The 13829-nt window shown below is 38.9% G+C and overlaps 1 protein-coding gene across 1 annotated transcript in view; it reads right to left on the reverse strand.

Moving 5' to 3' along the window:
- The window catches only part of KIF6 (kinesin family member 6), a 512465-nt gene that overhangs the window by 302534 nt on the left and 196102 nt on the right, over positions 1-13829 (reverse strand). The window contains exons 7-9 of the mRNA XM_006860583.1: positions 11363-11569; positions 5963-6106; positions 4960-5046 (exon numbers count right to left, since the gene is read on the reverse strand). Of these exons, the coding sequence (XP_006860645.1) occupies positions 4960-5046; positions 5963-6106; positions 11363-11569 (438 nt within the window). The remainder of the gene's footprint in view (positions 1-4959; positions 5047-5962; positions 6107-11362; positions 11570-13829) is intronic.

Genomic DNA, 13829 nt, shown 5'->3' on the forward strand with positions numbered 1-13829 from the left:
TCAAAAGAAGATGGAAGGAATACACAAAGTAACTGTACCAAAAAGAATGGGCAATATTCAACTGTCTCAAGAGATAGCATATGAACAAGAGCCATTGGTACTTTACTGAAGGTAAATAAGTCCAAAGTGCACTGAAGGCATTGAGAAACAATAAGGCTCTGGAAATTTAAAGAATAAAATCGAAATCTTTCAACAGACTCATGTTGCACTGGAGGCACTCACTCATCTATGCCAAGAAATTTGGAAGACAGCCACCTGGTCAATTTATTGGAAAAGATCTATATTTGTGCCCGTTCCAAAGAGAGGTGACCCAACAGAATGTGGAATTCATTGGACAATATCATTAATATGACATGCAAATAAAATTTTCCTAAAGTTAATTTTAAAATGGTTCTAATAATACACTGACAGGGCACTACCAGAAGTCCAAGCCAGATTCAGACAAGGACGTGTAAGAAGGGATATCATTGCTGATGTCAGATGGATCCTGGTTGAAAGCAGAGAATCTCATAAAGATGTTTACCTGTGCTTTATTTACTATGCAAAGGGTTTCGACAGTGTGGAATTATGACAAGCTACGGACAAGATTGAGGAGAATGAGTATTCCAGAACACTTAATTGTGCTCACGAAGAATTTATACATAGACCACGAGGCAGTCATTTAAACAGAACAAGGGGATACTGAAAGGCTTAAAATTAGGGAAGGTGTGAACCAGGGTTGTACTGTTTCACCATACTTATTGAATCAGTATGCTAAACAAATAATCTGATAAACTAGATTATATGAAGAAGAATGTGGCATCAGGATTGGAGGAAGAGTCATTAACAACCTGCAATATGCATATGATACAACCTTGTTTGATGAAAGCAAGTAGGACTTAAAATACTTACTGATGAAGATTGAAGACCACACATTTCAGTGTGGTTGTACTTCAATGTAAAAAAAACAAAAACCAAAGAAACCCAAAAATCCTTACCATTGCACCAACAAATAGACTCATATGCATGTGAAAATTGGACAGTGACTTAGAAGAATGATGCATTTGAGTCATGGTGCTGGAGAAGAATATTGAAAGTACCATGGATTGTCAGAAGAACAAACAAATCTGTGTTGGAGGAAGTTCAACCAGAGTGCTCCTTAGAAGTCAGGGTGTCGAGACTTGTCTCTCATACTTTGGATATATTATCAAGAAGAACCAATCCATGGAGAAAGACATCATGCCACCTAATATGGTGGGTCAACCCAAAAGAGGAAGACCCCCAATGAAATGGATTGGTACAGTAGCAATGGGCTCAAGCTTAATAAGGATTGTACTGATGGTGCAGTATCAGAGCATTTCATTCTGATGTGCATAAAATCACTGTGTGTTGGAATTGACTCAATGGCACCTAAAACCAACCATGATCACAATGAAAAATGTTCAACAAAAATTAGCATGATGAATCCAGTTTCTATTCTTCCTTGATTCTCAAACCTTTAAAATGAACTATTGAGCCCATGGCATTCTTTCTTTCTCTTGTTATATTCTTTTTTTTAATGACAGCTTTGTTGCCATTAAGTCAATTATTTACCATTAGTAGGATAATCACTCTACAACAAGGTCAGGTTGAACCGCGTGGTCATTGGTTCAAACTCACCAATTGCTTCTCGGAAATCCTATACATGGTCGATATGAGTAGGAATTGACTCGGCAGCACTGAACAAGAATAAGAATAAATAGATCTATTCTCGTTTTAAAATTCCTTTTGAGCTGATTTTGGTGTCATATTTTCTTGGAACTTGTCCATTTTGTTGTAGTTTTCAAATTTAATGACTTTAGACCAAATTTGTTTTCTTCTAAAGTCATTTAAAGTACTCTATTATTATTAATATAATAATAAAAAAGGAGTCCTGATGTGGTACTGTGGGTTAATGTGCTGGACTGTAAGGTGAGTTTGAACCACAAGATCAACAGAACAAGCTTACCAGCCACTTCTAGGAAACCCTATACAGGGTTGCCATGCGTTGGAACCAACTTGATGACCCTCAACAACAACAACAATCATTACTTTTAAAATCTTCTATACCTATAGCTATGTCCCCTTTCATTCCAAATATTATTTTATATATTTGTAGCTTTTTTTTTTAAAGAAAACATCAATATTTCCAGAGCTTTGTTTCTGTTGTTAATCTATTTTTAAAATAATAAGAAGAAAGTAAACTTCAAGTTTTGTTGTCTCTCTCCACTTTGCCTTTGTGTTGACTTTGTGTGTGTGTGTTGACTTTAGTTTTGATTCATTTTTGCTCTTTTTTAATTCCTGTATTTTTTGTTTTTTATTTACTTCACTGGTCTTTTTTATCTTCTTGAATTGAGGCCTACCAGACCCAGGTGGTTATATAAACTTGCACTTCAAATCCATATAAGGCACAGCCTAGGATTTCAAATTTTCAGAGAAATCCCCTTTTGTTCTGCCTAGAGTCCATGCTGGAGTCCTGGTGTGGCACCGTGGGTAATGCGCTGGACTACAGGTCAGTTTGAACCACAAGCTCATCAGTCGCTCCTCGGAAACCCTATACAGGATGAGTCAGGAAACCAACTCAATTGCCCTTAACAACAACAACAAAGGTCCATGGTAAGGTAGATGAACTTCCCTCCTGAGTCCTGATTTCAGTGGGTGGATTTGTTTTGGGGTCACTTTTTCTCTATTTATGTTGGGGAGGTGTTTTTGGTCTATAAGTATCTTGCAAGATCTTAGGATTTTGAGTTCTTTTTGTTATAACCTCCTTCACCTCTCCACTCCAGAACAACTAATTATAGTCTCAGGTTTGTTCCTAGCCCTATGAGAACCACTTTCCTTCCATCAACCTCTGATAAATATATTAGAAGACGTACATAAATTTCTATATAGGTTGGAGCCACGTTATCTAAATGACAGCAACAGCACCAGAAGCCCAAGAGAACATGATATTGAGTATTTGAAACACGTCAGTACTCCTAGAATTTAAATACACAGGGTTGAGTGGGCTTTGTTTGTTTGCTTCTTTTCGAAAACATTCTTGGAGTCAAGTTATGTGGCATGAAAACTGTTAGACAAGAACTGTGTGAGTCATTCACGGAAGCCCTTTCTCTATTCAATTAACAAGAATGCCATATTTTCTACTTCCAGTAGTAAGGTTTTCATGGTCAAATCTAACAACTAAATTATTTGTCTGCTTTACTGAATTGAAATCTCAAAATAAGCCAAATTTTCATGGTTTTAAGACTGTTTACAATCACACCTCTCATGAAATTACAATAGGTACATCTGGAGTGGGAGTCATCTTTAGAGGATTTTTCCTCATTCCCAGTCACAAAAGACTATGACACTGTTCACGGTTCTTTTATTACCTCATTCCTTTGAGGTATCAATTCTTATAAAGAAAGCAAGAACAGCCCTTAGTGACCTAGATCATATGGACTTGGCTCCATTAAGCTTTGGTAGTAAATATAGCAAATCTCACCCTGCTGTCTTATAACTCATTTTCAACTGTCACTTGAGTGTCCAAAAAGTTCCATACAGAAAACAATGAACAGTAATTTCATACATAAAATAATGAACAGTGTTTGGAAGCAATTATGAAAGACACTAGAAAACAACACTTGTCAATTACTTGATTATTTTGCACCACAAAGACCTCAACATTTGTTCAATTAACAGCTATTAGCTTTTGACCCTCAGATTTCTCTTTTCTTTAAATTTCTCAGAGGCCCACTTCAAATACATGACAATGTTCACCTTTCTTCACATTCCTCAATTTCCTCAGACGAAAAGTCTCCTAACCAAATTTAAAGGGAAAGAAAACACTGCAGCGTATAATATGCTCATTTTCTCTGAATTATGAAGCCATTTTTGGCTTCAAGGCTAATGATTCTGTGATTGTCTTCCTCATTCGGTATAGTCATGCTATAAGGCTACTGGCAGAAGAATTTATTCAAGTTCAATTCCACTTGACATATGTCTTTGAATTCTGCCCTTGTTTTCTGGTATCTGATCATAGTTTGTACTAGAAAATGATATAAGTGAAAAATGATATAATCTAAATGATGGAATTTTACAAATTGAGATACCGTATTTCAATATTGACATGAGTTGATAAAGTTGCATTTCATTTTATAACATAACAAAATGGAGAAAGGAGAATAGATCTGAATTTATAATAAGTAGGAGACATGGTGTGCGGCATTGTGGGTTAATGCACTGGACTTAAGGTCAGTTTGAACTGCAAGGTCAGTGGTTCAAGCTCACCAGCCACTCCTAAGAAATGCTATACGAGGTCGGTATGGGTGGGAACCAACTCAACGGCACTTAACAACAACAGCAAGGTAACATATGTAACTTGTAAATATTTCTGCTTAAACTAAAGCACTTTATTGAAGGAAGAGTCATTGTCATAAATGAGAAACTTGACCACTGATACACTGATCTAGCTGATAGTTTTTTCAAATCTCTAGAACAAGTAACGGTCTCGTTATGTAAGATATGGTTCTATTTAATAACTAACAGGGCTTCTGATTCCCTATAAGCTTTCCTTTCAAATTTTTTGAATGGCTACAACCTGCATAAAGTGTAAGTATATATTGTTTCTCTGTACGAGTCCCCAGGAATCACAGCACATCTTAAGAGTGAAGCAAGGGGAAACGAGTTAAGAGCACAGATTCTTGATCCCGACGGTCAGGGTTTGAATCCTGGCTCTGCTTCCTACCAACACTGAGACCCTAAGTGAATTACTTAACATCTTGGTGCCTCAGTTTCATCATCTGTAAAATGGAGACAAAGACACCACCTACTCATAAGGTTTGTGAAGACTGTGAAGATTAAGTGAATTAATCACTTCTTAAGTACTTAGAATATTGCCTGGCACAGGGTAAGTGTCCCACAAATTTGAGTGAACTTGGATATATTTTGACTTTTGTAACATAGTCAGTCAAACTTGCTTACCAGTCTAGGATCGATCTCTTCATTAAGAATAGCTTCATTCTTGATGAGTGCCACTCGTTGTGCAAATCTGCAGGTAGATATAGATTCCTAGAAAAGCAAAATGTCGTTTTAAAATGGAATGGTATAGAAAAATATTTCTCTCTGGATAAAACTTCATTTTTTTTTTCACTGAAAAAAAAAACACAAAAACTGCACACCTTAAGAGTGATATGGAAAAATACAAGTAGGAGAAGGGATGTGTCTAAATTAGGGGTCTTTGCTCCAGAACACTGAACAATGCTAAAACTATGGTAGCTCTGGAAGCCCTAAATAGTAGCTGGTATGTTTTTCAACCAGTGATCTGTTAAAGTACATGTCAAGCCATAACCATAGTGGGTTCCATAATCCACAAACATAAGAAACTACAAAGTAACTATCTGTAACAAAAGGAAATGCTTCTGAAAGCATTTTACAATGCACTAGGGACTTGGCCTTGTTTTGAGAAGCCTTCTGGTGCCTTCTGTTTTCCTGTTTTGAAGAGTTTCTGGATCCCAAAGTTAAACTGAAGTGCATGAAACACCAGCTGGATCTAAAGTTATCTAGGGAAGTCATTCAACAACCAGTCTCTGTCAATGTATCCTGGGGCTATGTGCGGCCTAGAGACACCACTCAAGAATGCCTTTAAACTACCACGATCTCAGAAATCAGGAGCAAAACCAAGCAGGAGAAGCTGAAGGGTCACCTTTCTCATTTCTCTGCCTGAGAACCCACCAGCAGGCCCTTCAAAAATCTGTGTACACAGCATCTTCAAGCCATCCTGTGAGGCATGAAATCAGTTCCCAAACAAGGTTATCATAACGCTGGAAGTCAACCCAAAGATGTGACCTCTGCACACTATTTACCTCGGAAGGCATCTCTTGACCCAACTGAAGAGATGGAAACCCAGTCAGGACCCTTGACTTCAACCTTATACATTAACAGTAAAAATCTGGTCTGCGATCTCTGGCAAGAAGAACCAACGTACATCGATATTCCTCTTCTCTAAAGAGAGTGTCGCGATCATGGTTGTCATGCAGTTTCCTCCCAAACTGTCTCTGAGGACACTGGTCATCATGGAGTTCCTGTAGGGGATGTGTGAACGGTGCTTTTCGGAGAGGGCAATGATAACCTGTGACAAAACAGAACAATAACGGCATCACTGAGCAGAATGGGAAATGCACACATGACAAGCTTTGGAGCTGCAGGGAAAATAAATATGCAAAACTGAATGCAGGTGGCACCTAAACCTTGGGCAGCTGCTCCAACATGCCAACCTCATGTCCACATCAACGCCTCTTAGCCTGTTGTTCTTTCTACTTGGAACGTTTTGCCCCAGATTTTGTACGGCTTCCTCCTTCTCATCATCTAAATCTTTGCTCAAATTTTATCTCCTCACAATGGCTTCCCCTAAATAAACTATCAAAAATTACACACCTCTCCTCAGCCTGTTACTTTGTTTTATTTTTTCCTTTTAGTATTCATCACTGTTTGAATGGCTGTCTATCTCAAAGAAATGTTTTGAAGATCAAAAGGGACCGTACCTGGGTTGTCTTAGTAAAAAACAAACAAACAAAAAACAGGTACAGTGTTGTGGAAGGGTATTTAGGCACTTTTATTTAGGATCCTTTTGGAGACTGGTTTAGGCATATAAACCAGCCATTTCCTCAAAGAGGACTTGAGACAGGTGTCTCAGCTCTAACAGATGGTGCAGGGAGCTCCAGGAATACCATAACGAGTCCATCCTACTTGGAGCACATGCAGATCTTTAGCATGCCCTAGGAATGGCAGGGGATTGAAAGCAAGGCAGAGTTGGGTCTACTTGGTGGAGCTACTCTGGACTCTCCAAATTGGGCGGGAATCAAATTATCTTCTGGATGGTACAGGGTAAGGAGGTAGTCACACAGCTTTTCTTTGTTTTTTTTTTGTTTGTTTGTTTCTTCTTTTGATATTTACTTCCATTTTGGATTTCATATGTACATACCATGAAAAATCCTTCCAAAGGCACTCTCAAAGCAACAAAGTGGAACCTCATATTATGTTTAATAATATCTCTAAAGTATTCAGAGGTTGTGCTTGGAACCAATAATTCAGTTTACTCTTCGTTGAGTTAAAGAGATTTTCTTTGAAGGAGCTGAAAAGGACATGGAAAATTCTCCTCTCAAAACTGACCAAAATTCAGAGTGGTTACAACAGGCACGGGCAGCATTATTTTTTCTTCCATACACAACTGTTGGTAGACGCCAAGTGGAAACCCAAACTCTGCAAAAGCCCCAGTGATGTTGGAAACCAGACTAAAACCAGGCCCATTTCTGATTTTTGAAGCGGTAGAGAAGCAAACACCCCATATTCCGTGGTTTCTCACGTGACATTTAGGCTGATGGAGACCGCGGGTCACACTGGGGGCACTCAGTGAGATTTAGTTAGAACCAGCATGCATGTCTCCCTCCTTTTCCCGTGGACTCAAGTTCTAGGGCCAAGATATACCCTGTTATTGTGGTTTAAAATGTTTTTGAGGAAAAATTTTCAAAAAAGTACTGCATACTCAAGGAGGACTCCAAAACCAACAATATTCTGGCCAACAGCAAGTTGTTTACTTATGAGCACAATAAGGTGCATTCATTCAACTCGGGAAAGGTGGCTCCCTGTGAGCAGGTGTGAGCTCTCACAATCATGGCCGGAAGAAGAATTGCAACTCTGCATGGAATTGATACATGTAAGACAGGTTACCAAGCAGCCCTTTCTAACTCCATCTGCAGAGGATAGGTTGGAACTGAGACAATTAATCATTGAAAGTTTTACAAGGATTCCGATTACAGCATTTACCTTACTGAAATGTAGGTATGTATTTGTTTATTTGGAGTCCTGGTGTGACGCTATGGGTTAATGCGCTGGACTGCAAAGTCAGTTTGAATCACAAGGTCGGTGGTTCAAGCTCACCAGCCGCTCCTCAGAAATCCTATACAGGGTCACTATGGGTCAGAACCGAGTCAACGGCACTTAACAACAACAACATTTGTTTATAATCTTGCCCTTTCCCTGGAGAACTTGATAGATTGGAGTGTTTCTCAATCATATATTTATTCCCTTTGTCTAAAACAAGCTCATAGCATCTGGGGGCCATTCAATCACCATTTGGAGAGTGGACAAGTGGAGGAATGAAGCTAATTAAGCTAAACTGGATTATACTCTCCGTTTTATTAGCCACATAATAAAGTATTATATAAAGAGAATTTAATTATAAAAGCCCCATGAATCCTGTTATTTAATTAAGTATCTGCCCACTCTTGTAATTATTCTTGTCTGGGTGCATTTACTAGTCCTCTCTCACTCAGCCATTTCCATCTTGTCTGAATTCCAAAATTTCTCTTCTATGTACCTTCTGGCTTTCAAGCAGCTACTTCCTCCCACATGATGGACAAGTTCTTCTTTCCTCTCATGTTCCTCTCTCTCTGCTATAACTTCAGTCTTCCCTGTGAAGATGCTTGTATAGTACGTAAGATGTAAAGAGCTAGCAGTGGGAGAGATGTAGTGAGCATGCACCAGGTACACCGCATGAAGAGAGCCCAAAATCAATGGCCAGTGGATGCCTTTGAGACCCTGAGTCAGTCAGTCCTCTGGGACTGGTGTTCTCTCAGCCCCATCCTGGCCTGGCATACTCCCATTCATTCTCAAAGTCTCTGTCTAATATCTTGTTCTCAGTTCCACCAGTCCAGGTTAGATTCCCCTCACTCTGTATTTTTTATTCACTTGTCCCCTGGATTCCAGCTATATACTGATGAGGATTTATTTAATGCATGTCTTTCTACAGTGGATCTTGAGATATTGCGGATAAGGACTGTTTTCTATTTGTTCACTAGATTCAAGGGACTACCACAGTTCTTGGAACATTATTGTTAGTGTTGTTGTTGTTGTTGTGAAGTGCCATTGAGTCGAGTTGATTCCGACCCACAGCGACCCTGTGTAGGGTTTCCAAGGAGCAGCTGGTGAGCTTGAACCACCGACCTTGCAGTTCAGACAACTTTGCAGCCTGATTTATTAGTCCACAGTGCCATACCAGGACTCCATTGTTAGTATTGGTGTTGTTGTTATGTGCCATGGAGTCGGTTCCGACCCATAATGACCCTGTACAGGGTTTCCGAGGCTGTAAATCTTTACAGGAGCAGAAAGCCTCATCTTTCTCCTGCAGAACAGCTGGTAGTTTTGAACTTATGACCTTGAGGTTCGCAGCCCGATTTGTAACCACTCCGCTACCAGAGCTCCTTATTAGTGTTAAGTGCCATCAAATTTGTTCTGACGTACAGTGACCATGTATAGGGTTTGAATAGGTGCAGTTGGAGGGTTTGAACCACCGACCTTGTGGTTAGCAGTTCAGTGCTGATCCTACAGCACCATACCAAGACTCCTGGAACATTACAGGGCTTTGCAAATATTTGTTAAATAAAAAGGTTAGTTATATAGAATATATCTGGTTCGTTATGTGCCATGGAGACGGTTCTGACTCATAGAGAACCTGCATAGGGTTTCTGAGGCTGAGAATCTTTACAGGAGCAGAAAGTCGCGTCTTTCTCCCGTGGAACCGCTGGTAGTTTCCAACTGCTGACCTTGAGGTTAGTAGCCTGACTCATAACCACTACGAAAGGTCAGCAGTTCAAGCTCACCAGCTGCTCCTTAGAAACCTAAACGGGGTTGCTATGGGTTGGAACTGACTGTATGGCACTTACCAACAACAACAAAATGCAATAAAATAGTTACATTTAAATATACTTATATAAGAATATATTTATTTTATGTAGAATTATGTGTTGTTGTTGAGTCGGTACCGACTCATAGCGACCTTATGCACAGCAGAACGAAACACTGCCCAATCCTGGGCCAACCTCACTATTGTTGCCATGCTTGAGCCCACTGATGCTGCCATTTTGCCAATCCATCTCACTGGGGATCTTCCTCTTTTTCTCTGACCCTCCACCTTGCCAAACATGATATCCTTCTCCATCAACTGGTCCATATAAATTCATTTGTATATGTTTATGTGGGAAATCAGAGCCACCAAGACTACTGATGATCATAAAGAATTCTGCAGAGAAGAAATGTGACAAAGGTTGTGCTGAATGAATCAACATAAAAAGGATTTAGGGCAGGGCATTGCTCTTGAGTGATCACAATGGGTTTCAAGTCTGATTCAACAGATGAATATAATTTTGTGTGAACAGATGGACATAATGGGAATGAAAACAGCTAGTGCTACCATCTGAAACAAGTATGTAGAATCCTTTGAAATAAAGCACTTTGAATATCGTCCGTTATGCTGTCAAAGCAATGTTCTATGAGAGTCTTATTATGCAGAAAGTTCCGCTTAGTAGAAGAAGGGGATGATATCAGAGCATGAAGGAGCTCAGGAATGCTGCCTCTTGTCAGAAACATGCCATGCAGGCTTCACTCTCTGGGTGCAGCGCTACTGAGAGCAAGCACTCTGTGGAGCCCAGTGGAGCCCAGTGGAACCTGCTTGTGCACCTTCTTCTGTAACTGCTTCCCTCAGTTTCTCTTAATCTGCTTTGTAACCAACGTGACCATTACAAAGAATTTAGCATAAGAATTACATCAGTCTCAAAAAGGCTCATTGGGTGGCTAAAAACAGTGTTGTTGTTTTCTCAAATGTTTTATCCTTCAACATTCATTAACAAGTCCTTCTGCCTCACCAATAGATTCTGTACTTCCCTGCTCAGGTTTTTCATCATGTTTCTCTTCGCCCCGCCCTCCCCTAGAATTCGCAAGTAGTTTCTACCTTTAACATGCATCTCACGGCACTTATAATCACAGAGCTGAAAAGAACTTGAGAAATCATCTCATTCAATCCACTCATTTTAAAAAGGAGAGTTGTTTTTCCCCCTTAAAGATTTCTTTGCCCTTGGAATGAAATTCAGAAAATTAAAACAGAACATTGACTGAGGGGGATTGTAGTCAACTTGGAGAGGAGAGGAGGAGCTAAAAAAAGGTAAAGAGAACCATTGTAGGACCACAATTACCAACTACATGAAGTCACCAGAAGCTGAAAAAATATTTCTCATCTCTAAGTTATGTTCCCATAGCTAATTGCCTTGTCAAAAAAAACAAGCTCTGGGAGACCATTTATAACCTATACTCACATAGGCTTTGGAGTAAACCAAATCTCCATTCAAATCCTCACCCCACTATTACTTAGGTAGCCTTGAGAGTTACCGATCTTGATTTCCAAGATTTAGAAAATGAGGACTCTGTCACCAATCACATAGGGCTCTAGAGATGTTGACATGAAGTGATGTTGACAAAACGTGACCGAAAGCCTGCTGCACAGTATGTGCTCAACAAATGGTCACTACAGTTATACCCACTCGGTTCATTTTACCTGTTCTAAGTAATGCAGTGACAAGTTGATATATTTGGCCTCTGTTAGAAGCTGGCCCCCGACTCCAGTCTTTGCAACTCGCTCTGAACCAGCCAGGTCAACCAAATGGAGTTTGGCATGACGGACCGTTGCAGACCCTGGTTCCTTGCTTGATAAGTGGATAGTAAAAATGCAGTGGGAACGAGTTGAAGCTTGGTTCATAGGAGTCTATAAAAAGAAATTGCAAAACAAAAACATTTTGAGCAATGAGCATTTTGAAGAATATCAAGAGATTTAAATTTATATTTCTAATGATAAGACATTTCCCATGAAGCCAACACTGTTGAACAGGAAAAAGTCACTTGTAGCTGAGACTCTTAACCTGAGGGTCTTTCCAATATCCTTCTTGAATGACTGATAACAGATCTGGATAGATGGTTCAGAAACTCAGAATGGCATTCTAGTAAGGTTAACGTTGGGTCCTCTTACTCATAGAATAACTTTACTTCATTATATACGACAATTCATACTTAACTTTAGCTAGCTATATTGAAAATGTTTAATACTGATTCAAAGGAAAAGAGATGAGAATGTGTATAGCAAGAAAATTCATTGTAACAATTGTCAAGACAACTTGAAAACCAGTATGCCCACTGCTGCCCGTATTACTCAATCAGAGGTCCAAGGGAATGAAATAAAATAAATAAGTAAATGTAAAGAAGAAAGAAATGGAAGGCATAAATAGGAAAAGAAGATTTAAAATGCAATTATGTACAGAAAAGAGGGTGGCCAACATCAAAAGTGCAACATCATCAACAAGTTGCTAAGAACTAAAAAGTATAGTGGGATTGCTGGATGAAAGACAAATCCAAAATTATTGAAATTCTGAAGTCCAAAAATAATAAAAAAATATACAGCAGATATGAGTTGGCAAGGTATTAAACTTTAAAATGTATGAAATGTATAAGGAAATAATAGATATTAAAAGATACAAAAGGAAAACCTGAATAAATGGAGTGATCTATCTATCTATCTATCTATCTATCTATCTATCTATCTATCTATTCCTAATATGGTGTGGCAGTGTGGTGGTGTAGTATAAACACTGGACTGCAAGGTCACTTGATCCCTAAGGCTGGTAATTCAAACTCAAAAGCCACTCCTCGGAAACCCTACACAGGGTCACTATGAGTTGGAACTGACTTGAATGCACTTAACAACAAGAAGTGTAGCACTGTAGGATTAGCACTGGACTGCAAAACTGCAAGGTCAAATCCACCAGCTGTTCCTATTCTGGGGTTGCCATGAGTTGAAATTGACTCGAAGATATTTAACAACATTAACGTGTAGAAAGTCTCAACATTAATCTCTATATTAATCTCTACGAAGCAGCCCTAGTACAGTAGTGAGCTATGTGTTGAGCTGCTAACCCCAAGGTCAATAGTTCGAATCCACAAGAAATAAGAGGATTTCTGTTCCTGTAAACATTTAGAGGCTCAGAACCCCTATATAGATAGCTATGAGTTAGAAGCAACTCGAAGGCACACAGCAGCAATGACAATCGTTACATAATAATGTTCAACTCAATTCTCATAAAACACCTTGGATTGTGTTTGCAGAACAAGACAAACTGATTCTAAAATCCATGGAAGAGAAAACATTCTAAAATTGCAAAAAGTCATTCTGTGACAGAAGAACAAGCAATGAGGACTTGGCCTGTCATAAACTATGGTGTACAGCAAAGCCACGGTAGTTAAAACCACAGAGCACTGGTGCAGGAGCGGACGCCTAGACCAGTGGAAGCAGATGAGCTCATTCAGGAACACTGTATACACCAGAGGTGACAGAGTACAACACTAGTGCAAGGATTTCTGTTGTTAAGTACATTGGACTTGATTCCAACTCACAGTGACCCTGCATTAGAGTTTCTGAGGAGTGGTTTGGTTGGTGAGCTTGAATCACTGACATTGTGGTTGGTTCACACCAAACTTTCAGGGGGTGCTGGAATATCCAGTTAACACCTTAAAAACAAATATAGATTGCTTTCTCATATAAAAAAATCCAGAGTGGACAAAGGCATATGTGAAATAATATAACCTTCAAATTAATACAAGACAATATGGAAGAATATCTAAATCAATCCAAGCTAGTGAAGATTTTTCAAAGATAAGACATAAAACACAATAAAAAAAAAAGAATTGATAAAAAATATTTGTCCAATACCTCAAAATTAAAAGAAAAAACCCCCCATCTGTATGATAAAGTTTATACAAATAAATTTAAAAGACTAGGAAAAGATATTTGCAATACATAGAGCAGAAATAAGATAAATGTTATTTAAAATTTTTTAAATAACTACCACAAATTAATAAGAAAAAGATAAACAACTCAGAGGAATATGCAAAAGATGCAAACAGGCAATCCATAAAGCAACATCCTGTGATTGGGTAATAAACATTTGAAAAAAAATCCTCGAACTCACAAATAA

Source organism: Chrysochloris asiatica, unplaced genomic scaffold (genome assembly GCF_000296735.1).
Source record: "Chrysochloris asiatica unplaced genomic scaffold, ChrAsi1.0 scaffold00038, whole genome shotgun sequence".
NCBI lineage: Eukaryota > Metazoa > Chordata > Mammalia > Afrosoricida > Chrysochloridae > Chrysochloris > Chrysochloris asiatica.